This window comes from Mastigoproctus giganteus, chromosome 10 (genome assembly GCF_048544385.1).
Source record: "Mastigoproctus giganteus isolate SK-2022 chromosome 10, ASM4854438v1, whole genome shotgun sequence".
In the NCBI taxonomy this organism is placed as follows: Eukaryota; Metazoa; Arthropoda; class Arachnida; order Uropygi; family Thelyphonidae; genus Mastigoproctus; species Mastigoproctus giganteus.
In genome coordinates this window covers 129,431,948-129,458,604 of record NC_143584.1, presented here as the reverse complement: position 1 = coordinate 129,458,604, position 26,657 = coordinate 129,431,948, and the positions used below count along the sequence as shown (strand labels likewise).

Genomic DNA, 26,657 nt, shown 5'->3' with positions numbered 1-26,657 from the left:
TAAGTTCTGCAAATTGTAGCTGCTGGAGACTAGGCACCTGCGAGGTGATCTAATTGAGATGTATAAGGCCTTGAACGGATTGAGCAAGCTCAATGCTAATGGGATTCTTCCTCTTGCTCAGATTACTTACCTGAGGTGGCATAAATTCAAATTGAGGAAAGACAAATGTAGAATAGATGTTTATCAAACTCTAACAGGGGGCTAAGTGAAATTCGTCTTTAGCCAGTGGTGGTTGATAGTTGGAACAAACTTCCATCTGTTGTAGTGGAGGTCAGCAACTTAAATAAGTTCAAGCAGAACTAAACAAAGATTTTGAGTGAATGGATGGGTGAAATGGGAAGGTTTTTTTTTTTTTTTTTTTGTTAATGATATATAAACTTGCTTTCTTGCATCATATGCCCTGCTAATGCAAATGCTATTAACTCAGCCACTTGGTCACCTTGTGGCACTGCTCCTGCTTTCCCATGGTGTGCCGGAAACCTGGAGGGTAAAGCAAACCCCCAGGGCCGAAAGGAGAAAAATATGGACTCTGACAATTTTCCACTGAAAATCCAAATCCCATGTATTTGTACATACCAGATAGTGACTCATCCAACCCAAAGAGATTGAGGATGGATGCTCCCTGAATGGAATACCCAAGTTTTCTCCTTCTGCATTTGCTAAGAAACCAGTCTTTAGGCAATCTGTCAGCATTTCTCATTCAAAAGTGTCTTGAGAGTGTAGCTTGCACCCTGAAAATGGTACAACGATTGAAATCTGGTGACCTCCTTGTTGAGACCACCAACTCCAAACACTCTGAGTCTGTATTCAGACTTGCCTCATTTTGTGGAGTTCCGGTTAAGATGCCCCCACATATCACACTTAATTCCTCCAAAAACGTAATTTCAGATTGGGTCCTAATGAATGTCTCTTAGGAAGAAATTGTTCAGGAACTGTAGGATCAGAAAGTCACACAAGCAAAAACAATTATGATGTAAAGAGATGGCGAGCTTATTCCAGCTCAGTATTATACTGACATTTAGCCCACCAAACCTTCCTTCATCAGTGAAAGCAGGGAATTTGCATTGTCACATTCGCTCATATTTTCCAAACCCAGTAAGATGTTATAAATTTCAGAAATTTGCACACTCCCAAGCGGTCTGTCGAGGTGACTCAGTATGTCTTAACTATGGATTGAAGGAGCATTCCCAAGCTGACTGTAATGTCTAGTCTTTGCTTCACCCCAGTTGTAAAGGCAACCACCCAGCCTTCTCAAAAAATTGTGAACAGTGGAAATACAAAAAAAAAATCCAGAAATATAAAATAGAAAAGAAAGTCTCATTCCCAGAAGCAAGAAAGCAATTACAACTACACATTCCTAGATGTACATATGCTGAAACCTCTAAAAAATTTCATTCAGTATCAGTCCAGACTGATACATCAATTCCACCAATCATCTCTATTTATAAATGGGCTCAAACTTTGCTGTCTTCTGTACCTCAATCCTCACAGCAACAGAGCTAACACACCAGTAACAGTACCACCTGCTGCCCATGCAGCTCCCATAAGATCCGTCCAAGCAGAGAATTCAGATCTCATTATAAAACAGCCATTTGACTCCCTTATGGATACCAATGAAATTTCCATTCAGGATGATATCGAAACCATTCTCGAGATCCATCTAGAGGATGAAATAGACACGACCTGTTTTCCCAAAAAGAGATAAGATTAAAATTGACAGTGTCAAACAGACTTCCAAAAAGCAGACAGATTCAGCTCCTTCATCTAAATCGAAATAATGAACAACATCGTCCAATGGAATTATAGAGGCTTTCGAAGCAGTATTGATGACATCTACAAAATAATTAAGCATCATATCCAGTAGACATCTTGCTTATAGCAAACATATTTGACACCTCAGGTATCTCCCTCAATAAAAAAATTATACTCTTTTTCTAACAAGGTAGACCTGTTACAAATAATGTTCATGGTGGAGTAGCCATTCTCATAGATTCACAAGTCCCTTGTAGACACATTCCTTTACAAACCTCTATTGAAGATGTTTCTATGCAAATTGCAATTGACACTTGTTTTGATCTATCTACTGCACAGTCATTCTTGTACCATTTACGAACTTGAAGATCTTATTCTGCAGTTGCCAACCCCTTTCTTTTTATTTGGCAACTTCAATGAACACCATCCATTGTGGGGTTCTCCCAGTGCAGATGGATGATGACAATTCATTGAAATGCTCATTGACAGACAAAATTTTACCATCCTAAATACTGGTTCACCAACTTACATCCATCTCCTAACAGGAACATTCTTTACAATAGATCTCTCTATCTGCTCTCCTGTCATCTTTTCTAGTATTCAGTGATCAGCTCTTGACGATCTTCTCAACAGTGACCACTACCCATTAATCTGCAATATCCAAACATCATACTCAGTAACTTCAGAAAACCACATAAAATAGAAATTTTCCAAGGCAAATTGGACAAACTACACTTCTCATATCAGATTATCGAATCTTGCCCAATTGACCCAGTTGCCAACCATATTACCAAACAAATTCTAGCAGCTGCATCTATTGCTATCCCACAATCACAGTCACGCATCCGTAGATCTAAATTATTGGAGAAACAAGGATTGTAAGAATGTTAAAAAAAAAAAAAAAAAAAAAAAAAAAACTGAGCATGGAATATATTCCACAAAAATCCTACCACCAATAATCTTATAAATTATAAGAAACTCAGAGCCAAGGCCCGACTTCAAGCTTTCAAGAAGAAAGCTAAAAGAGCTTTCTTCAATTTGCAACTTCAATTAATAAAAATACTGATGTAAGGATAATAGGGAAAAAATAAGGCAGCTAAATGGCAAATTTCCTTCACTATCCTCTCCAATTTTCAACTGGAATGGACAGGAGCTCTCTACTCCTGCATAGATTGCAAATGACCTAGGGTCTGTATTCTCACAGTTGTCTTCCTTGACTGCATAAAACCCATCATTTCAGAAGATTAAAGCTTCAACCGAAAAATCTCAGCTGAACTTTAAAACCACATCTTCTTTACCATACAATGAGCCACTTACTATGTTTGAACTTCAAGAAGCTCTATATTCATTCATTCCAGCAGGCGGGAAATGAATATTCATTCCCCGCCTGCTGGAATCACTCCTATGTACTGGCAATTCCCAAACCAGGGAACGAGCACACTATCCCTCACCACCATAGACCCATTTCTCTTACCAGCTGCTTGAGTAAAACCCTAATAAAAACGATACACCGCTGACTGACATGATATCTTGATTCCAAAAATCTAATCTCTGATAACCAATTTGGTTTCTGGAAAAATCGATCATCCCTGGATCTCATGGTCAAAGCTGAAACAAACATCACAAATTCATTTATCCGAAATGAACATCTTGTTATGGTATGTCTTGACATAGAGGCCTTTAACATCACTTGGTATTTTGGTATCTTGAAAGGTCTTCCTTTCCTTGACCTGAGAGGCCACTTACCATATTTCATACAAAACTTCCTTCAGCATAGATCTTTTCATGTCCGCTACCGGCAGGTCCTTTCGCAAATCTATAAACAAGAGGAAGGAGTCCCACAAGGCTCAGTTCTCAGTGCTACCTTATTTTCAATAAGAATAAATCGTATAACTAAATGTATTCCCAGCCCTGTAAACTCCTCTATGCCATTGATCTAGCTGTTTCCTGCAGTTCACAAAATATGAACTTCATTGGAAGGCAACTAGAAATTTCACTTACCAATATTGAGCTATGGATGACACAGAATGGGTACCAACTATTTCATCAGAAATCTAGTGTCATTCACTTTTGTAAAAAATAAAAGATGCATCCTGACTCAGAGCTACACTTAACAAACCATCCTATCTCCAGACTACAAGCCAGAAAAAATTAACCTATTCAGAGTTCTTTCTTCTACAACATAGGGTGCAGAGTGCTACACCTTTCTTCACTTGTATAGAACTCTGATTAGGCTGTCTTGATTATGGTGCCCCAATGTATGACTCTGCTAGGGCAAGTGTGCTAGCACGCCTTGCTCGTATTCAACATTCTGCCCTCAGGATAGCTATAGGCACTTATAGAACATCGCCAATAAAAAGTCTTTATATCTAAGCCCATGAAGTCCCACTCTGCCTCAGAAGAAAGGTGTTACTTTTGAATTTGCACCTAAAATTCAAATCATGCCTACCGATCCCATTTATCCAATACTTAATGATCCACAGTTTAAAATGTTCTATAGAAATAAACCCACAGCAGTTCAGCCTGCTGGTATCAGAATGCACACACTATCACAAATTTGGAATGTACACCAGAAATTCAAAGAATGCCTACCGATCCCATTTATCCAATACTTAATGATCCACAGTTTAAAATGTTCTATAGAAATAAACCCAGAGCAGTTCAGCCTGCTGGTATCAGAATGCACACACTATCACAAACTTGGAATGTACACCTCAAAAAAAGTCCTTTAAGATCCAAACTGTTCAGTTCCCCCGTGGTCCTATATTAAACCTTCCTGTGACAATTACTTTCTACACAAGTTGCAAATATCAACATATAACAACTCCATACTGCTCACACACAAAATTATCCATATTTTACAAAAATATATACTGATGGATCAAAGTCTGATATTGGAGTAGGTGCTGCAGCAGTTTTTCCTTTTAACACCATCTCTGTATCACATCCTACCAAATGCAGCAGCAATTATATACAGCTGAGTTATTCACCATCAGGCTTGCCCATTTGTCCATCAAAAAAAGTATAATATATATACGGACTCACAGAGTACAGTTTTAGCCTTACAAAACAGCTCCTCACCGACCAATCCTTTAATAAAAACCATATTATCCTCCGGGGCTCACATCTGGTGAGTATGGGCTTGGCATACCCAGGGTCCTGAGCCAGATATCATCATTCTTCTCTTCCTTGGTGATTCCCTTCTACTTCTGACTCTCTCTCTCTCTCTCTCTCTCAGGGTAACTCAAATTTTTTCTTTGGCTGGTGCAGCATAAGCCTCAGGCTTCCTTGCACCATATGGCTAATAATAATAATAAGTAGTAAGCCGATTCATATTCAGGAATGCCAGCTAGAATAGTGGACATAGTGTTATTGTTATGTGGTTTCCCACAAATCCGTATGAAGTATTCTGTTCACATTGCAAGGCCAGTTAGTGTGAGTAGTGTGTTGTTTGTGTTGTTTGACTGGCCTCTTCGTTACTGGCAGGCGCGATCACAAGGAAGGAGCCTCCCAGCATCTGTCCACTGGCACGAGGTGCCGGACCAGGGAGTAAAAAGACATCTGATGGGCCGTCCACACTCCTGCAGGAGCGAGAGTGGGTAGGGACCAAGGAAAGAGCAAAGAAGAGACAGAAAAGTAGAAGACAGAGAAGACTGTGTGGGATGACAGAGCGTAGGCATCCCCCCAGGCGAAAAGGAGCAGGAAGAGTGCTAGGTGCAGTTGTGGGAGTCCTGGAAAAGAACAGGTAAAGTTCAAATTAAAGAGTCCAGTATCGTCACAACGGAGAATCATGGAGCAGCGTCGGCAGGGCTGGTCGCAATTTGCAGTTTCATGACTGGAAGTTTCCGGTGCTGGGTATCAGTTGCTGTGTGGAGGAAGTTATCCAGGAGTAGTGTTAGGGAGCTGCAGGTGATGCCAACGACGACGAAAGACCTCGTTGGCATAACTGGTCAGTGCACGGAAGGCATCATTAGATTCCAATAACTTGGTTTCTGGCCGAAGTGATGTAGTGTGGAGGTCTAGGAGTAGTTGGGTTCTTAGGTCTAAGTATACATTGCATGAACACATCACGTGGTCCCAATCTTCAGGTTCTCCGCAGGTACAGAGCCGAACTCTAGACGGTGTCTCTTGAAGGACCCATAGCCAGTTAATAAGAAGGAAGCATAGATGTTAGGAAAGAACCGAGTGGAACGTTGTTTGTTGATGTAGGTTACCTCGGGGAGGAAAAGTTTAGTAGTTGCACCAGTTGTGGAGTTATTCCAGTGGGTTTGCCATAGGTTTATCAGTTCTAGATACACACGTTTATGTTCCTGTTTGATATCAGTATCTGTATGGGTTTGAATAGCGAGGAATTCTGCTTCCTTATTCTTCTTAGTAGCACAAGAGAGTCCAATAAAAGTGACATGGAGGTCCAAGGGGAGGCAGCCTGTTAGTACCTGTAGGGTGGCACTTGATGTCGTTCTACATGCACAGGTCATTTGTAGTAGCATAAGTCATTGAATTTGCTGAATTTGACGTTGTGCATGCACTAGTCATTTGGTACCATACTGCAGCTCCATATGTGACAATTGGTATAAATACTGCTGAATATATAAGGCATTGAGTTGGTCCTTTAAGACCCCGGTCCTTGCGGGTAAAGCGTGCTAACATAGTGATGTAATTTTTATCTTTTCTTTGATAGTTTGGATATGGGGCATGAAAGTTCTCCTGTTATTCAAAATTACTCCTAGGTACTTCACCAATCGGTAGTTTTTCAGTGGGCGGCTATTAAAATGTATGGTAAGAGGTCTGGAGAAGTCCAGTTTGCCTTTCAGTAGGAGGGTTTTGCTCTTCTCAGTGGAGACTTAGAGTTTATTTTCCATGGCCCATACAGACAGAGCAGAGAGAGAGAGAGAGAGAGAGAGAGAGAGATAACAGCTGCAGCCTGGGCTTCTATGGTGGCGTGGTTGGGGCCCTCGATGATGATAACCATGTTGTCGGCATAAGAAAGCTGAATAGTGTGTGGTCTCTCAGGAGCCAATTGTCGAGTATCATACTTCAGACAGCTGGCCCCAGGATGGAGCCCTGGGGACAGCCTCGGGTTAGATGTTGGGTGATGCAGTGATATTTTGTTTTGATGCTGACCTTGCAGTTAGAGAAGTAGCTTTTGAGGCAGTGGTAGTGGTAGTATTCCAGGTACAGTTTGAGACTCTGGCCCTCTGAAGAATGCCCGGCCACCACACTATGTCAAAAGCTCCTTTGAAGTCAATGAAGATTGCCAGTACATAAATTGCATCTGACTGTTCTGCCACTTTGAGGGTTTTAGATAGAGCATCAATTGTGGAGCACCTTTGTTTGAATCCAAATTGAAGCGAGGATGCCAAACCATTGGCTTCATATTGGGGTTGGAAGTGGGAGAGCAGCAGTCTCTCAAATACCTTGCCGAGAATAGGAAGGAGCACAATCGGGCGGTATGCCTTGGAGGTACCTGTGGGATCCTTAGGTAAGAGCCTCAGGTTAGCATGCTTCCAATGTGATGGAAAGAGTGTTGAAGAGCTGAAGAAGTATCATTAGAGCTAAGGCCCAGAGACGTTGCACAGTCTCGCCTTCAATAAAATCCAGACTAGGAGCTTTAATTTTTTTAATTGCTGCATCGACTTCCTCCTCTGTGAATGGTTCTTCCATAATGTCTGGCTTGAAGCTGGAATTTTGTGCTGCGATCTTCCTGTGGATGTCAGTGTTAGAGTTGATGTTGTCAATATATAATAGTTCATCCAGAATCCAGTTGATTGTTTCTTCCCAGTGTGTAGTCTCAGATGAGTCATCAGAGTGGACAGAGTTTGACATCCACTGATCCCAGCTTATTCCTCATGAGTGTGTGGACTAAAACCCATGGATTTCGGTTACCATCAGTCTTGACAAGGGAACACCAGGAACTCTGCTTGGCCTGGTAAATTTTGTTAGTATATTCACAGCAGACTTCTTTGAATCGGTCTCTATACTGTTTTACGATGTGAGTAGGTTCAGTCCATCACTTGCGTTGGTACTCTTTACAAGCGTGCTTCAGAGAATTTCACAGGTTAGTGAGTTCCTGCGACCACCATGAATCAGTGACACTGTAGGTGATGAGGCAGTGGTTGCTAGTAGTGGCAATGCCAGCTAGCAGTCATCTTTTACTGGATCCCAGGCCACACTGGGATATCTGAAAATGAATGTGCAGACTATGCTGCCAAACATCCATCTAACCCAGCTGTATGTTTTTGCATTCCATATGTTGACTACAAATTTAATATACGAAGGCTGTGTAAGGAACAATGGTCACTTATATGGCAAGCTAAAATGGATAATAAGCTCTTTCATACTCTGTCTTTTTCATTGCCCTTCTTATGAACCAGATCCACAGTTATGGGCTTCTAGCTTTCGAGAAAACAGAAAGGAGGAAGTAATCCTAGCCAGAGCAAGAATTGGCCACAGTAATATTACTCATCTACTTTTCCTCACAGGAAATGGCCTTCCACAGTGTACACACTGCAACACTCTGCTCACAATGAAACACATCCTTGTTTAATGCACCTTATACTCTCATACCCAGCAATTCTCATTCAGTTTTCTTCCAAATCTTTGAAGCTCTGTCATATCATAGTTAATGATGCCAATATCATAGAATTTTTCTGCTTTCTTAAACGGATAAACTTTAATGATTGTTTCTGACTGTTCCCATAACAGTCACCATGGGTAACTTCCACATCACTGATAGGCACAATATGGCCTGAGCAGCCCTTGCACCAAAAATAACAACAACAACATAATTCTTAATAGTAAACTTAACGTTCTGGAATGTATCAAATATCTTCACAAGTTTTATAAAAAAAACAATAATAATAATAATAATAATAACCACCATTCTCAGAGTGATATCTGTAATAACATGGGGAGCTGACTCTTACACCCTGTTACACTTATATCATGCACTGATCAGATCAGGATTGGATTATGATGCACTGTTTAAGCACTTTTAAAATGCACTGTTTGCTTGATGTTTGCGGAGCAGTCGGGTACGGGACATGATACTGCCAAGAGGGATGTCTTTGTGTGTGCATGATGTAAGGAGTGCAAGGAAATCAGGCGACAACTCAGCATTGTTATGGGCCTTTATGAGAGCTTGAAGGACAGGGTGGATGCCCTCGAAGGAAATAAATTGAGGGGCCCATCAAGCTCTCAGCCGCCCACATCAACGCCAGAGCTTGCACTTGGTCATCAGGCAACACAGAGGCAGCCCCCCTAGACAGAATGCGCTGGTCCCACAGGAACTAGTAGTTGTTGGTGACTCTATTGTCAGGGAAGCGGGGAACATGCTTTGCAAAAAGGATAGGTGGAATAGGACCAGGGTATGTCTGGCAGGGGCAAAGGTTGATGACGTTGTAGAGCGGATATCATCTTTTAAGGGCACAAAAGGTGATATAGTTGTACACGTTGGCACTAATGATATTAAGAGTAGGAGACCGGCAGAATTACTTAACAAGTACAGGTCACTGTTGAACAAAAGCCGAGAATTAGGGTTGAATTTGAAAGTGTCTGCAATTCTGCCCATACACGATAGGAGGGAGTATATGATGAGAGCCTTGTCGATCAATTCGGCCCTGGAGGGATTGTGCAAGGCTCAAGGGGTAGAATTTTTTTCAGCCTGGACTGTACTTGTTAACAGGAGAGATTGCTTCTACAGGGATGCGATACACTTAAATAGAAAGGGTGCAAGAATTTTTGCTGATGCTGTCGAGGCAGAGTTAGGTGGGTCGGAAAACTGCTAGTTGGGGGGGGGGATACAAAGACTAATAGATTAACAGTAGCCACTGGCAGAGGTGGAAGTGATTCTTGCATTGCTTCTATTGAAATGAGCAGAAGCCTGGAAAACAAGATGCAGGATATTTCAGAGACTGCTGGGAGTCATTGTGGTACAAGTAAACACATGGGTTGTGTTAGGGTAGCCAAGAATAGAAACAGGTGCATGTATACCTGCGTGTACACTAATGCTAGGAGTTTGGTAAATAAATTTGATGAATTTGAGGTATTGCTCAAAACATCAAAGGCAGATATTGTTGGGATATCAGAGACGTGGTGTCACTCAGATATAAGGAATGCGGAACTGAATTTGGGGAATACAATGTGTATAGAAAGGATAGACAGGACAGGAGGGGAAGAGGGGTTATGCTATTAGTTAAGAAACACATAAAGTCCAAGGAAGTGAAGCCAGTCGACATCGATGGACAGGGCAGTGTCGAGTCAGTTTGGTGTGACATAAGCATAGGGAAATCAAAATTGAGAGTAGGAGTGTGCTATAGGCCTAATGACTCTGATGAGTATAATAAGATATTGTACAGGGAAATAGAGTGGGCCAGTAAATCAGAGAGTCTTATAATGGGGAATTTTAATTTCCCATATATTGACTGGAATTTGTGGGTTGGTCACTCGCACACTAGCAAGGTTTTTGTGGATTTATTGGATGATTGTTTTCTACATCAGCATGTTCGTGAGGCAACAAGAGGGAGCAATACTCTTGATCTGATTATCAGTAGTGATTCTTCATGCATTAAGAATCTGCAGATAAATGAACCACTAGGTGGCAGTGATCACAGTGTGTTGAAGTGGGATTTACTCAAGGAGGTAACTACCATCAGAGGTAAAGGGAAGGGTTTTTGTTTTCGTAAAGGCGACTGTGATGGTCTGAGACAGTATTTAATAAATTCTATACAGTGGGACCAACTGATGATGTTACCAACAGCAAATTCAAAATGGGAAGCATTCGAGGAACTAATCTTGGAGGCTACCAGGCTTTACATACCAACTAAGAAATATTGTTCAAGGTTTAGGCCTAAATGGTTGTCAGATGAACTAATGAGACATTTGGCAGAGAAGAAAAATGCATAATGCATGGGATACATACAAATTAATGGGTGACATGGAAGCCTATGATAGATATAAGTTGGTCTGTAACCAAGTCACAAAGGAGATTAGGCAGGCAAAGGCAGACTACGAAAAATCCTTGGCAAAGGATGCAAAGAAAAACAGAAAAGAGTTCTTTACCTATTTAAACTCAAGAAGGAAAGGGATGAATCAGATTGGTCCACTGGATATTGATGGTTCAACAGTTGAGGATCCTGCTCAGGTGGATAACAATCTAAACGAGTACATTCACGCATGAGGAGTTATTCAGGAAGGAGAATGATGTAGGTAAAGTAAACATTGGCGGTGAGCTGGATGATTTTGTAATAACTGTGAGGAAAGTGGAGGAGAGATTGTTGAGGATAAACATAAAAAAGGCACCTGGGGTGGATGGGATCTATCCAGTTATATTAAAGGAGGCAGCAAAGGAAGTAAGCAAACCCTTAGCCATAATTATGAGAGCTTCTGTGGACTCAGGGGGGGGTACCCATAGACTGGAGATGTGCAAATGTGACCCCAATTCACAAAGGAGGATCAAAGGCTGACACAAGTAATTATAGACCTGTTAGTTTAACTTCTGTTCCAGGTAAATTAATGGAGGCACTGGTTAAAGAAGCACTGCAGGATCATCTAGACAAGAATTCAGTTATAGCTCAGACGCAGCATGGTTTTGTTAAGGGCAGGTCTTGCCTGACCAATTTGATTGGATACTATGATGTTGTCACAAAAGAACTGGATGCAGGGAATAACTTTGATATTATATATTTGGATCTTAGAAAGGCTTTTGATACTCTTGCACATGGAAGACTGCTGCACAAATTGGAGCAGTGTGGCATTGGAGGCAAATTGCTGCTATGGATAAGGGGATGGTTGAGTGGCAGAAGACAGAGAGTGGTAATCAATGGACACTGCTCAACGTGGACTAATGTTATTAGTGGAGTTCCTCAGGGTTCAGTGTTGGGTCCATTGTTGTTTTCGGTGTTTATGAATGATATTGATGATGGGATATCAAGTTTAATGTCCAAATTTGCAGATGATACAAAGGTTGGCAGGGTTGTTAAGGACACCACTGACGCTATGCTGCTGCAACAGGATCTGGAAAGGTTGAACAGATGGGCTGAGAGGTGGCAAATGAAGTTTAACATTGACAAATGTAAAGTACTACATATGGGAAACAGTAACCCCAGAGCAACGTATCAACTCTGCGGTACTACACTGACAGTGGTGGAGAATGAAAAGGACCTGGGGGTAATTGTGCAGGCAGATATGAAGTTCTCTGAGCAGTGCAGACAAGCTGCAAGAGTAGCTCATGGTGTCCTGTCAATGATATACAGGAATTTTTCTAGCAGTGATAAGGAGGTGATTATTCCCTTGTATAAGGCAATGGTTAGGCCACATCTTGAGTACTGTATACAGGTGGTTGGTTGGTGGAACAGACTTCCATCCCTTGTGGTGGAGGTTGATAGCCTAAATAAGTTTAAGGCTCAGCTGGACAGGTATTTTGAACGAACAGAGGGGTGAAGTGGTTTTTTTTTTTTTTTTTTGGCTGATGCTGCATAAGCTTGCTTTCTTGCTTCAAATGCCTCTACTAATGCTAATGCTAGGTCTGGAGGCCTCATTTCAAGAAGGATGTAGAGCTGCTGGAACGGGGTACAGAGAAGGGCAACAAGATTAGTGAATGGAACGAAGGGTTGCTCTTACGAAGAAAGGCTTAAGTTTTGCAAATTACAGAGTCTGGAGACTAGGCACCGGCGAGGTGATCTGATAGAGGTGTATAATGCTTTGAATGGTTTGAGCATGCTCAATGCCAATGGGATTCTTCATCTTGCTCAGAATAATCAGCTCAGAGGGCATAAATTCAAATTGAGGAAGGACGGATGTCGGATAGATGTGCGGAAATTTGCCTTTGACCAGCGGGTGGTTGGTTGGTGGAACCGACTTCCATCACTTGTTGTTGAAGTTGATAGCCTAAACAAATTTAAGGCTCAACTGGACAGGTATTTCGAGCGAACGGAGGGGTGAAATGGGAGTGGTGTGTTTTTTTTTTTTTTTTTGTTTTTTTTTTGGCTGATGCTGAATAAGCTTGCTTTCTTGCATCATGTGCTTCTACCAATGCTAATGCTAATGATTCCCCCGTCTGTAGCCCTGATAGAACCAGTATTTTGCTGTGGCTAGACTACATAGCTTTGGAAGGCTATGAATCTCCATTTCACTTCTGTAGACAAATGCTCTTAGTAATCTATGCTATGAAAAGGAGGCATTCCTAAACACCCTACCTGGCTATATCTTTTCAGTCCACATAGGATAATGTATAAATAAATAAACCCAAAATGAATAAACCAGCTTACAAAAACTCTTACAAACAAATAAGATTACAAATTGTTATATCAGATTTGTTGCTGTTTGTTTGTTATTTGGTTTTTAGGAGCATTAGCAACCAAGGCCATATTGCTCCGGGGATATGCGGTGGTCATTCCCTGACCTTTCCACATCCTCCTTATTTGGTGGGCACGGGCTTGAACCCTGTTCTGATCAAGAAGTGTGTACTACGCACTGCTCCTCCTGCCCACCTAGCTACAGAGGCGCCTATATCAGATTGGGAATTGGACCCCGATAACATTCAAGCGACTAACTATGATAGGTGCAACATGACAGACCTATTCACTGTGATAACTTCCAGCAGTGAGAAAAAAGCAGTCTTGCTAATCTAGACATCAAGAGATAACATGCAGACTATTAATCTCAACACTCACATTCCACCCATGTGTGCATAGTGGCTCTAAAACAGATGCTAAGGTAGGTGCTGCAATGGTCTTTCCTAATACCATAACTCTTAATATATTATTATTATTATTATTATTATTAGCTATATGGTGCAAGGAAGCCTGAGGCTCATGCTGCACCAGATAAAAAAAATCTCCTGAGTTACCCTAAGAGAAAGAGAGAGAAGTAGAAGGGAATTACCAAGAAAGAGAAGAATGATGATATCCAGCTCAGGACCCTGGGTGTGCCAAGCCCATACTCACCAGATGTGAGCCATAGCATAAGATAAATAAATAAATAAATTATATTGTTGGACAAACTTTACCAGTCAAGATCTTCTGTTTCTAAGGTGGTTGGTAAGGGCTGACCAATGTTGTAAGTGCTGTGGTTGGTAAGGTAAGGGCTAACCAACTACTCCTTAGTTGGAGGAGGGATTGTTTGGTTGGAGGTATTGGTTGCAGTTAAGAAGTTTAAACTTAGTTTTAACCTGGGTTAGGACTCTATTCTTAAAGTTATGTATGTGGACTCTATTCTTAAAGTTATGTATGTGGACTCTATTCTTAAAGTTATGTTTTCGATCTGAATTCCTTTTTTTGCAGTTAATCTTATCCATGGCTCCATTAAAAAGACTTCTTTGTAGAGTCTTTAATTATGGTATTGTCTGTAGCTAGTGCTGGTGTTTCTGGAAATGCCCATTTATGACGCTCTGTCCATATATGCAAAGCTGGGTCTGAATTTGTTACTCTTCCTTTTTCATTGCCCTTCTTATGTTCTTTTACTCTGACTATGAGTTTTATCTTTCTTTGTCCTATGTAAGCTTTAGGACAATCTGTACATTGTAGCTGGTATATAGAGTTTTTTGTGGCAAGGATCTTGGAGGGGAGTTTAATGTCTTTTATTGTTGTGATTTTTGTATACCTGATAAAAATGGTTTTTTTAGCTATTTGAGCTATTTCTTCACTGATACGTGGTGCACAGGGGTTGGTGAATTGTTTATCTTCATCAGGAATATCATTAGGAATATTTTTGGAGAATTTTTCTATTATGCATTTTATCATTTTGATATATGAGTTTATGTGGATATTCACAGTTTCTGAAGATTTGTCTTATCTGGAGGATTTAATCCCTTAGAGCCTGGCCCTTGCAGAGGCAGTAGGCCCTTAGGACAAAGCACTTCGGAACCTATATTTGTGTTGTAATGGTGTAGTTGATTCTGCTTAGTAGTAGGTCTAAAAATATAGTTTTTTGTATCATTTTCTGATTCAATTTTGAATAAGATATGTAATATAAGATTTGAATAAAATAGGCTATTGATATGTAAATAAAAGTTGTTGAATTCCTCAATGCCATGCAGCCAAATGGTAGGAACATCTAATCCAAACTTTAGATTTTAGGTAGATTTTTCTATAGCTTTGTTTCAAAGGAATTCATAAAAATCTCTGCCGGTATTAGGGAGAATGGATTGCCTACACTGTGACCTTGTTTTTGTTTATATAGGCTATTTTTGTAGTTGACGTAAACGTCTTCTATCAACAGATCTGTTAAATCAAGAATATCTGAAATATGTAGGGCTTCTTGAGGGAAGGTAGTATGTATCTGGTCACCTAATATTTGGTGAAGGAGGTCTTAGTTGCTTCAAAGCAATTAGTGAACATGTTGTCAACTCAAATGCTAGAATTGTTATTGGTTAGCATTTTCTAGTTGGTTGAATAGATGTGAGTTCTTAGCATTCTAGGATTTGCAGGTAAGGCTGGTGTTGATGGTTTTTACAATCCATTGGAAAAGCATCTGACTTAGAAAAAGATAAAAAAAAAAAAAAAAATTATCATTTCTAGAACTGCTACTAAGCAGAACCCACAACATCATTACAACAGACATATTTATAGAAAACCAGCAGACACTAGATCTAACCTCCAATTCTTGTCAAATGATCCCATAAACACAAAAATAGGTGTTCTGAAGGGCTTTGCCTTGAGGCAAAGACCTGCTGCCTCTGAAAGGGCCAGGCTCTATGGGATGAAATCCACCAGATAACACACATCTTGAGAATATCCATATAAACTCATATCGAAAATTATAAATGCACAATAGAAGAATTCTCCAAAAATACTCCCAACAATATCTTTAATAAAGAATAAACAATTCATCACCATCCCCTATGTACCCATGTATCAGCAAAGAAATAGCTAAAATACTTAACATTTTTATCAGGTATATATAAAATACAACAATAAAAGACATTAAAAACCTCCATCTTGACTACCCCTCTCCAAAACCATCACTACAAAAAAAACCCTATATACCAGCTACAGTGCAGAGATTGCCATGCATAGGACAAAGCAAGAGAAAACTCATAGTCAGAGTAAAAGAACACAAGAAAGACATTGGAAAAGGCAGAGTAACAAATTCAGGCCCAGCTTTCCGTAAATGGTCATTTCCAGAAATATCAATACAGTATTAGCTAAAGACAGATACCATAACTGTAAACTCTACTATTAAAAAGGCTTCTACAAAGAAGCCTTTTTAATAGAAGCCATGGATAACATTACCTGCAGCAAAAGAATTCAGATCAAAAAAAGCCATACACATCTTTAAGAATAGTCCTAAACCAAATTAAAAATAAGTTTAGACTTCTTAACTACAACCCCCCCCCCCCCAACTAAGGAGTGCACTATGACCTAAATCAATCCCTACCAACCACACTGGAAACAGATCTTGACTGGTAAGTTTTTTCCTGACAATATAATTAGTTTATTTATTTCATTTTATCTTATACTATTTTTATTAATTTTTTTTTTTTAATACCAGATATCCAAAAATGTGTACTAACCTCCCCATTATCCACTAAGCCAGTACCTGCAGTAATGTTACCCACAGGACATGTGCACCCTGGTATTGAGACTACTATAAAGATCATCCCTTAGATTCTTGTCTACCAAACCACCTGGCAATGAGATTAAGAAAACCACACTGTATATATATATATATATATATATATATATATATATATATACGTATATGTTTCACCCCTAAACAAGTCAGTAACTTCTTGTGACCTAAGTGATCTTTTATGATGGCGATATTGCAAAGACAGTAGGTAAGTGCATACTTATTATTGTTACTTACTTATATAAAATTAATCTTTCAACCAAATTCTTTGATTTAGATAAGAGAAATTTAATTCTACTAGAATTTTAAGATGTACATAATAATAATCTTTACTTACTGTCTTTGCAGTCACAGAAGAAATGGTAAGAATAAGAATATACCACAAAACATTTGATTCCATTATGTACATATTTCCAAAAGGGAAATAAACATAATTAATCCAACTTAGGTTTGAGTGCTTTATTATGAATAAATAACACAGTTTACTTACACACCATGCTGCTCAAGAATATCTAATGCTTTTAGACTGTCCAACATGTAAAGTGGCATGACAAACAGCTTTCCATCTCCTAATGCAGCTACAGGAACCTCTGAAAAGGGGAAAATTAAAATGTAGAAGAGCTTTATATTGTCTTAAATTTGTTGTTTCTGTAACCATAATCTAAACCATATATAGTGAATGTAATACAGGCAGTTCCCACTTTACGAGTTCCTGGGTTTACGAGTTCTTTTTTTCAAGTATCAACAAAATCAAAAATACAAACACTAATTGCAATAAATAAATGCTAAACATTCATAAATACGCCATTTAAAACCACTCGCATACCTCTACAATACAGTACAGTAGTAAGGAGGGAGGTCCAACTCTTAAAGAATTCCATATTTTACAATCAAAATAACAAAATGAGTGTGGGACAACATTACAGAGAGGAACATGAAGTGTGTTTGGAATAAACTCTGTAATCAGTTTATTGACAACTGAAGGATTTCAAGAACCAGCAGAGATCGTAAAAATCAAATAGAAGTGGTTGTAAATGTTTTTATCCAATTGCAGTTTGAGGTTTCTACAACTGACTTCAATGATCTGCTTCAAGAACACAATGGAGAGCTCACAAATGAAGACCTCATTGAAATGGCAAAATATGAAGAAGTTGAGAAAGAAGGTTTAGCAGATGAAACTCTTATCCATTCCTTCACTCTCAAGGGACTTGACGAAGCTTTACAACACAGAAAAAGTTGATACAGATTTAAATAATGCTTATGCATGCTATCATGAAATTTATAAAGAAAAGAGAAGACTGTCTTGGAAACAAATGACTCTTGAAGATTTTTGAAGAAGACTATGACTTGCTGTGCTTTTAACAAACTAACAACGAATGCCGAGCCAACAACGAGTGAGGAACCATCAACAAGTGTGCATTTAGTTGATTGATGATGAAGAATAAATATTCTTTAAAATTTGTATTACATAAATAATTTCTTTATTATTATAATTTGCTTGATTTTAAAGACTTTTAATTTCTTTGGATAAATAGATCATTGTTTAAGCATAAACTGTTGTTTTGTTGAACTTTATTTAATATTACTATGGTCAAATTTCATTTTTCAGAACGTAACCCCCGTTTTTAACATCACATGTATTGGAAATAAATTCCCGCTTTATGAGCATGCACTAGGAATGAATTATCTTGTCAAGTTGGCAACTACCTGTACTCAAAAATAAACCTTGTCAATTCTAAAACCATCTGTTGGGTGCAGTGAGGCTACAGTAGCTGTTGTGCTGATAAACCCTCAAGCAACAACAGTATTTTCCATTACTTGATATTGGCTAACAACAGCCCCACCTGAAAGAGGCCTATAAGAATTCCTCCAGTCTCTGATAGGATTAGAATGAGACATCTCCAGATGAGTAGTGAACCACTATACCATCACAGAAGACTAGCATAATTAATAGAATTCTGATCACATATCGAGTCATAGTGCTTGTTATAACTGCTGTAATCATTACCATTATAATTACTTTGACAGTCTGCTCTCACTGATTGTTATCAGTTTTCTCTTTACTTCTAATGTAATGAATGGTATTTTTCTCTTACATTTCTTTACAAAACCCATCAGTTGGGCATTTACCTTCTTTTTATGACCATTGTTAAGAGTGAAATAAGTTTAAATATGCTTCATGTGTTTGGCATTGGTATGTGTGCTTGGGAAAGCAGACTCAATGACATTTATTTTTAAGTAATACATGTATTTCAGACTACAGCAGATGCCTGGAGTATCCTTTTGATTTAAAATTAAAGTTCAATTTTTGCCTCAAAATACCTGTAACCATGTGATCCTAATTCTTAATTTTTGAGAAAATTGAAAGACCTTATAAACCCATTCTGTATTTTTAATTAAGAGCTACTTTGATATCTTCCCATCTTGACTATGAAGTCCATATACAAACCTATGAATAATTTTTATCTCCACAGAAGCAGTTTCAACCAAACTAAATTGTATAAAATCATTATTTAACTTCATTATGACTTTAAATAAATATTATCTAATATTCATAAATTTTATCTCGTACTGTTACTTTTTTAGTTACAAAAAGAAGAAGATCAACAAACTCGTGATAGGCATAGAAATCAAGCTTTAGAACAGAAAGCTTGTCTCCAGGAATTATATTTAGATAAGGGTCGACCATCCTGGCAGAAATTATCTCCTGGAGTTACACTCTACATTGTTAATAAGGATTTTGTTGAAGAGTGGCGAAGATTTGCCCGGTAAATTAAATCTTAATATTTATTAAACTGCAGTTCATGATTAATAAAACAATAGATGAATGCCAGCTATATTTGAATAGTTGTATGTACTTAATTAATATTCTAATGCTAAGATCATGAATTAGAACTTAGATCAGCAAATGCTTCTGCCTAAATGAAATGCTTATTGGTTCATTAATTTTTTGATTGTCAGTTTACCAGTAAGATAATTGAATAGTGCTTCAGTCATCTTCAGTTACATATTTAAGACTTTCTTTGTGGTGATTTTATTTTGAGGGAAAATTATTAGTTATGGATTTGATTAAATAATTCAACTGTGATGATGATAACTTTTTCTCTCTCTCTTTCCCTCAAGATGTAAATAATAACACTAAGTAGCAAAAATGTTTGTTTATATTTAACTGTTTCTTATATGTGTATTTTATGGTTGAATTCAGGTGTTATTGGTTTTCTCTAGTGTCAGTAATTTGGCAGCATTTAAAGATTTTAAATGCTGCCAAATTACTGACAGCATTTAAAGGTTTTATGTTTTTGTGACATTTATATAAGGAGGTGATTATCCCCTTGTATAAGGCATTGGTCAGGCCACACCTTGAGTACTGCATACAGGTATGTAGGCCTCATTTTAGGAAAGATGTAGAGATGCTAGAATGAGTACAGAGAAGGGCAATGAAATTAGTGAGTGGAACAAAGTGTTCTGTTACTAAGAAAGGCTTAAGTTCTGCAAATTGCAGCTTCTGGAGACTAGGCACCTGTGAGGTGATCTGATTGAGGTGTATAAGGCCTTGAATGGTTTGAGCAAGCTCAGTGCTGATGGGATTCCTTCTCTTGCTCAGATTCTGCACTTGAGGGGCATAAATTCAAATTGAGGAAAGACAGTTGTAGAATACATGTGTGGAAATTTGCCATTAGCCAGCAGCTGGTTGATTGCTGGAACAAACTTCCATCTGTTGTTGTGAAAGTTGACAGCTTAAATAAATTCAAGGCTGAACTAGACAAACTTTTGAAGTGAATGGATGGGTGAAACAGGAAAGTTTTTTTTTTTTTTTTGGCTGATAAGCTTGCTTTCTTGCATCACATGCCTCTACTAATGCTAATATGGGCTTACCAATACTAGTAGTAGTAGTAGTAGTAGTAGTGGCACTTGATGCAAGAAAGCAAGTGTAGGAGCTTATGCAGCATCAGCCAAAAAAAAAAAAAAAAAAAAAAAAAAATCACACCATACCCTCCAATTGCCTGTCCAGTTCCTCCTTAAATTTATTTAACCTATCAACTTCCACAACGACAGATGGAAGTTTGTTCCAGCAATTAACCACCCTCTGGCTAAAGGCAAATTTCCGCACATCTATTCTACATCTATCCTTTCTTAATTTGAACTTATGTCCCCGTAGGTTCGTATTCTGAACAAGTGGGAGGATCCCATCAGAATTCAGCGTGCTCAACCCATTCAAGGCCTTATAGACCTCAATCAGATCACCGCGCAGGTGCCTAGTCTCCAGCCACTGCAATTTGCAGAACTTAAGCCTCTCTTGGTAAGAGGATCCCTTCATTCCCCTCACCAATCGTGTTGCTCTTCTCTGTACACGCTCAAGCAAATCTACATCCTTCCTAAAATGAGGCCTCCAGACCTGTACGCAGTACTCAAGGCGTGGCCTGACCATTGCCTTATACAGAGGGACAATCACCTCCTTTTCCCTGCTAGCAAAATTCCTATATATCATTGACAAAACCCCATGACCTGCCCTAGCAGCCTGTCTACATTGCTCAGAAAACTTCATATCTGACTGCACAATTACTCCCAGGTCTTTTTCATTTTCTACCACCTTAAGTGTAGTACCACGCAGTTGGTACATTTCTCTGGGGTTACTTCTACCCATATGCAGTACTTTGCATTTGTCAAGGTTAAACTTCAGTTGCCACTTCTTAGCCCATCTGCCCAAATTATCTAGATCCTGTTGCAGTAGCACACTGCCATTACTGTCATTAACAACCCTGCCAACCTTCGTGTCATCTGCAAACTTCGACATTAAGCCTGATATACCTTCATCAATATCATTGATAAATATACAAAACAACAGTGGACCCAACACCGAACCCTGTGGGACTCCACTAATAACATTAGTCCACGAAGAGCAGCACCCATTGATTACCACCCTCTGTCTTCTCCCACTTAACCATCCTTTTATCCATTGTAGCAACTTACCCTTAATACCATTCTGCTCCAATTTGTACAGTAGTCTTCCATGCGCAACAGTGTCAAAAGCTTTCCTGAAATCCAAGTATATGATATCAAAATTATTTTTTGCATCCAGTTCCTTTGTGACCACATCATAATAACCAATCAAATTTGTCAGACAAGACTTTCCCTTAACAAACCCATGCTGTGTCTGAATTATTGCTGCAGTCTTGTCTAGATGATCCTGCAATGCATCTTTAACCAGTGACTCCATTATTTTACCCGGAACAGAAGTTAAACTAACTGGTCTGTAATTATTCGTGTCACCCTTCGAACCTCCTTTGTGAATTGGGGATACATTTGCACATCTCCAGTCCGTGGGAACCTCCCCTGAATCCAAGGATGCTCTCATAATTATGGCTAAGGGTTTGCATAGTTGCTTTGCCGCCTCCTTTAATATAACTGGATAGATCCCATCCGCCCCAGGTGCCTTTCTTATGTTTAACTTCAACAATTTCTCCTCCACTTTGCTCTCAGTTATTACAAAATCATTAAGCACACTGCTACAATTTGATAACCTTCTTCCATTTTCAAACTGTAATGATTCCTCACGTGTGAATGTAGATGCAAAATACTCATTCAGTTTGTTTGCTATCTGAGCAGGATCATCAACAGTCGAACCATCGATGTCAAGTGGACCAATCATATTCAGCCCCTTCCTTTTAGAGTTTATATAAGTAAAGAAATCCTTGCTGTTTTTCTTAGCATCTTTTGCCAAAGATTTCTCGTAATCCGCCTTTGCCTGCCGAACCTCCTTTGTGACCTGATTACAGACTAGCTTATATCTGCTACAGGCTTCTGCGTCGCCTGATAATTTGTATGCATCCCATGCATTTTTCTTCTCTGTCACGAGTCTCATTAGTTCATTTGATAACCATTTAGGCCTAAACCTTGAACAATATTTCTTCATCGGTATGAAAAGTCTAGTAGCTTCCACGATTAATTCCTTGAATGCTTCCCACTTAGAATTTACTGTTTGTAACATCGTCAGTCGATCCCACTGTACAGAATTTAAAAACTGTCTGAACCACTGTACTCCCCTTTACGGAAGCAAAAACCCTTTCCTTTACCCCTGACGGTAGTTACCTCTTTGAGTAAATCCCACTTCAGCACACTGTGATCACTGCCACCTAGTGGTTCCTTTATCTGCAAATTCTTAATACACGAATGATCACTGCTGATAACCAGATCAAGAGTATTACTTTCTCTGGTTGCCTCTCGAACATGCTGCTGCAGAAAACAATCATCCAATAAATCCACAAAAGTCTGACTAGTGTGTGAGTGACCAACCCACAAGTTCCAGTCAATATCTGGGAAGTTAAAATCCCCCATTATACTCTAAGACTGAAGCAAACATCTCCTTAACTTGTGGACCAATAAATATGTTACCTTTCACTTCAGCATCAGCCAATATAGACTGTATATGCTTCAAGGTGTCTCGTTGAATTCCTGAACCACAGACCATAAATTCAAATTAAAAAGAAACGGTATTTAGAATGAATTGTAAGATGTTTTCTTTCACTCAGCAAGTTGTAAGTTGCTAGAACAAGTTAACTTTTGTGGGTAACTTAGTTGAGGCTGATACCTTAGAGAAATTTAAAGGTTAGCTAGATAGTTACCTATGTTAGGAGGGAAACACAGACAGTTTTTTTTATTCTTTTATATATTTAATTTTTTATATTTTTGTTATTCATTTTTATTTTTATTTTTTGCAGCAAAAGTCTGTGGCATCCTTGCATTATATCGCTAATGCTAACTTATTAGCATTCGTTGAGGCTGATGTTCTGTAAGCAAGAAAGCAAGCTTATAGAACATCAGCCAAAAAAAAAAAACCCTTCTCATTTCACCCATCCAGTCACTCCTAATGTTTGTCTAGTTCACCCTTAAATTTATTTAAGCTATCAACTTCCACAACAACAGATCGAAGTCTGTTCCAGCAATCAACTACCCACTGGCTAAAGGCAAACTTCCGCACGGCTATTCTACAACTATCCTTCCTCAATTTGAATCTATGCCCCCTCGGGTTCTTAATCTCAGCAAGTGGAAGTATCCCATCAGCATTGAACCTGCTCAAACCATTCAAGGCCTTGTACATCTAAATCAGATTCCCCTCACAGGTGCCTAGTCTCCAGATGCTGCAACTTACAAAATTTAAGCCTCTCCTGGTAATAGAATCCCTTTGTTCCTCTTAACAATCTTGTTGCCCTTCTCTGTACTCGCTCTAGCAACTCTACATCCTTCCTAAAATGAGACCTCCAGACCTGTATGCAGAACTCAAGGTGTGGCCCCTGACCATTGCCTTATACAAAGGTATAATCACCTCCTTGTCTCTGTTAGCAAAATTCTTCTTGATTAGACCGGGGTTCGAGCCCGTGACCCACCAAATACCGGAGGATGCGGAAAGGTCAGGGAATGACCACTGCATATCCCTGGAGCAATATGGCCTTAGTTGCTAATGCTCCTAAAAACCAAATAACAATAACAAGTTGTTTGGGGAAAACACTGGAGAAAATGGTTCTCCAGTGGTTTACCTGGTTTCTCGAGTCACATAACATCTTACATAAAAATCAATATGGCTTTTGTCAGAAATTACCACCTCATTATGGTAAGTTTCGATTCAGAAAAGGCCTTTGATACAACATGATGCTTCGTAATTCTACAGGATTTTCACACCTTTGGACTACGAAGTAGGCTTCCCTTGTTTATTTAAAGCTTTCTCCAGGGCAGAACCTTTCAAGTTAGTCATCTAAATGCTCTTTCTAGAATTCATATACAGGAGGATGGGGTTTCTGAGGGATCTATTTTGAGTCCTTTGCTATTTTTAATAAGAATAAACAATATCATCCATGATATTCTTGATGTTGTAACTGACCACATTACAAGTCATATATTATCTGCAGCAGAAATTTCCATTCCAAAATCCAACCAGAGCAAGCGGGTACACCAAAATCAATGGTGGAATGAAGAATGCTCCAAAGTGAAACGAGAAAAAAACCGTGCCTGGAACCAGTTTCGCAAATTTCCAACTACTGCCAACCTAATTATGTACAAAAAACTCAGAGCCAAAGCAAGACAAATTAGGAAGACAGCAAAATGTGACTCCTGGATTAAATTCGCCTCAGCTATTAACAAAAATACTGACACTCGAATCATTTGGAAAAAAATTCAAGCTCTCAATGGGAAATTTCTACCGCAGCAATCTCCGATAATACAATGCAATGGGCAGGACTTATCCTCTCCTACTGACATTGCAAATGCTTTAGCCGAATCTTTTTATAACATTTCTGCCTGTTCCTCTTATGTGATCTCCTTTCAACGCAGTAAAACTGAATCAGAACGTCATAAGTTTAATTTTGCAACTAGACTTTCACTTCCATATAACCAGCTGTTTACTCTATCTGAACTGAGAGAATCTTTGAGCAAATCTCCGAACAGCGCAGCAGGACCAGACGGCATTCACTACAGTATGATGAAGCATCTGTGTGAAGCCGATCTCGGCACACTATTACTCTTTTATAACCTGATCTCTGAAAATACGTATCCTCTGTCATGGCGTCATTCCTATATTTGTGCTATTCCAAAACCAGGCAAAGATCCTTCTCTAGTTGAGAATTACAGACCAATATCGTTGACAAGCTGTCTGGGCAAAATCTTTGAAAGGATGGTACATAAGAGGCTCACCTGGATTCTAGACTCCGAAAATCTCCTTTCTGATCAACAATATGGCTTCCGTAAAAACAGGTCCACCCTAGATGTACTTGTAAAAATTGAATCCAACATTCGTAATGCCTTCGTGAGAAAACAACATCTAGTGATGGTCAACCTGGATATTCATAAAGCATTTGACACCACATGGCGTCATGGTATTATTAAAGATATGCATCAGTTGGGGCTGAGAGGACATCTCCCTTTAATAATTCAGAACTTTTTAAAATTGCGTACATTTCAGGCCCGATATAAAAACATGCTGTCAACATCTCACATTCAAGAAGAGGGTGTCCCACAGGGTTTCATATTGAGTCCAACCCTATTTGCGATTAGGATCAATAATATTTTGGAAGAACTTCCAAAAATGATTGAAGTATACATGTATGCTGACGATCTCACTATATCCTGCCAATCACAAAGCATGAATACTATCGAAAGACAGCTACAAATTGCTTTAACGAAAATTCAATCCTGGACCTTACGAAATGGATATAAACCCGCTGAACAGAAAACCACTACCACTCATTTCTGCAAACTTCGGTCACTTCATCCTGATCCAGAGCTAAAGATAAATAACGTGCCAATTCCTCTTGCTCACAATATCCATTTCCTTGGTCTGATACTAGACAGGAAACTGAACTTTCAAGCACATGTGGCCTATCTTCGTACCATCTGCTTGAAGAAATTGAATATCCTTCGGTGTGTGTCATCCATGTCATGGGGTGCTGATCGTCATACCCTCATCCATCTGTGTAGAGCTCTCATCAGGTCTCGCTTGGACTATGCCTCTCCAGTATATGATTCAGCGAGGAAAAGTACTTTAGAACGACTAAACACCATCCAGCACTGTGCTTTGAAAGTCGCTCTAGGTGCATTCAGAACCTCCCCGGTTCAGAGCCTGTACATCGAAGCTCATGAACCTCCCTTACATCTTCGCAGAAAATCATTACTTCTGATGTATGCCGCAAAAATCCGTAGTCTGCCCTCTCATCCTTGTTGGAGATGTCTCTACAATACTGAATGCGAGTCATTTTATATCAGTAAACCTAATGAAAACCGACCTGCTCCCGATTTAAGGAATTGGCTCAATCATGGAACATAGACATCAGCAATATATTTCAGGACAAAACACCACCAGATCCACGCTGGGAAAATATCTGTGCAATATATGATGACTACTTTCAACAGTGGGGAAAGAACACGCTGTCTCCTTCCAATATCGCACAGTTACATGCAACTTACACTCTTTCTAATTCAAACGCATGTGAAATCTATACAGATGGATCAAAAACCAAGACCCAAGTAGGTGCTGCTGCAATCTTCCCATCATTTAGCACTTCTGTCTCATTGCCAATAGCATGCAGTATCTTCACTGCTGAGCTCTATGCTATAAACTTAGCTCTGGATCACATTATTGAACATCTAATTCCGTCTGCTTTAATATTCATTGACTCACTCAGTGCTGTCTCTGCCATAAATACTAATACCAAATCCTCTCACCCTGTAGTAAAACAGATTCATTCTAAGTTACTTGCCTGTATGGAATTGAACCAAACTGTGACATTCTGCTGGATCCCAGGACATTCTGGAATAGACGGCAATGAAAGAGCAGATCATGCAGC

The 26,657-nt window shown here is 39.2% G+C and overlaps 1 protein-coding gene across 8 annotated transcripts in view; it reads left to right on the top strand.

The window, feature by feature from the left end:
* Window positions 1-26,657, top strand: part of LOC150079283 (ubiquitin carboxyl-terminal hydrolase 48-like) — a 955,076-nt gene that overhangs the window by 520,132 nt on the left and 408,287 nt on the right. For all 8 annotated transcript variants that reach the window (XM_090382262.1, XM_090382266.1, XM_090382265.1 and 5 more), the window contains one exon: window positions 18,910-19,091. In XM_090382262.1, coding sequence (XP_090238388.1) covers window positions 18,910-19,091 — 182 coding nt within the window. The remainder of the gene's footprint in view (window positions 1-18,909; window positions 19,092-26,657) is intronic.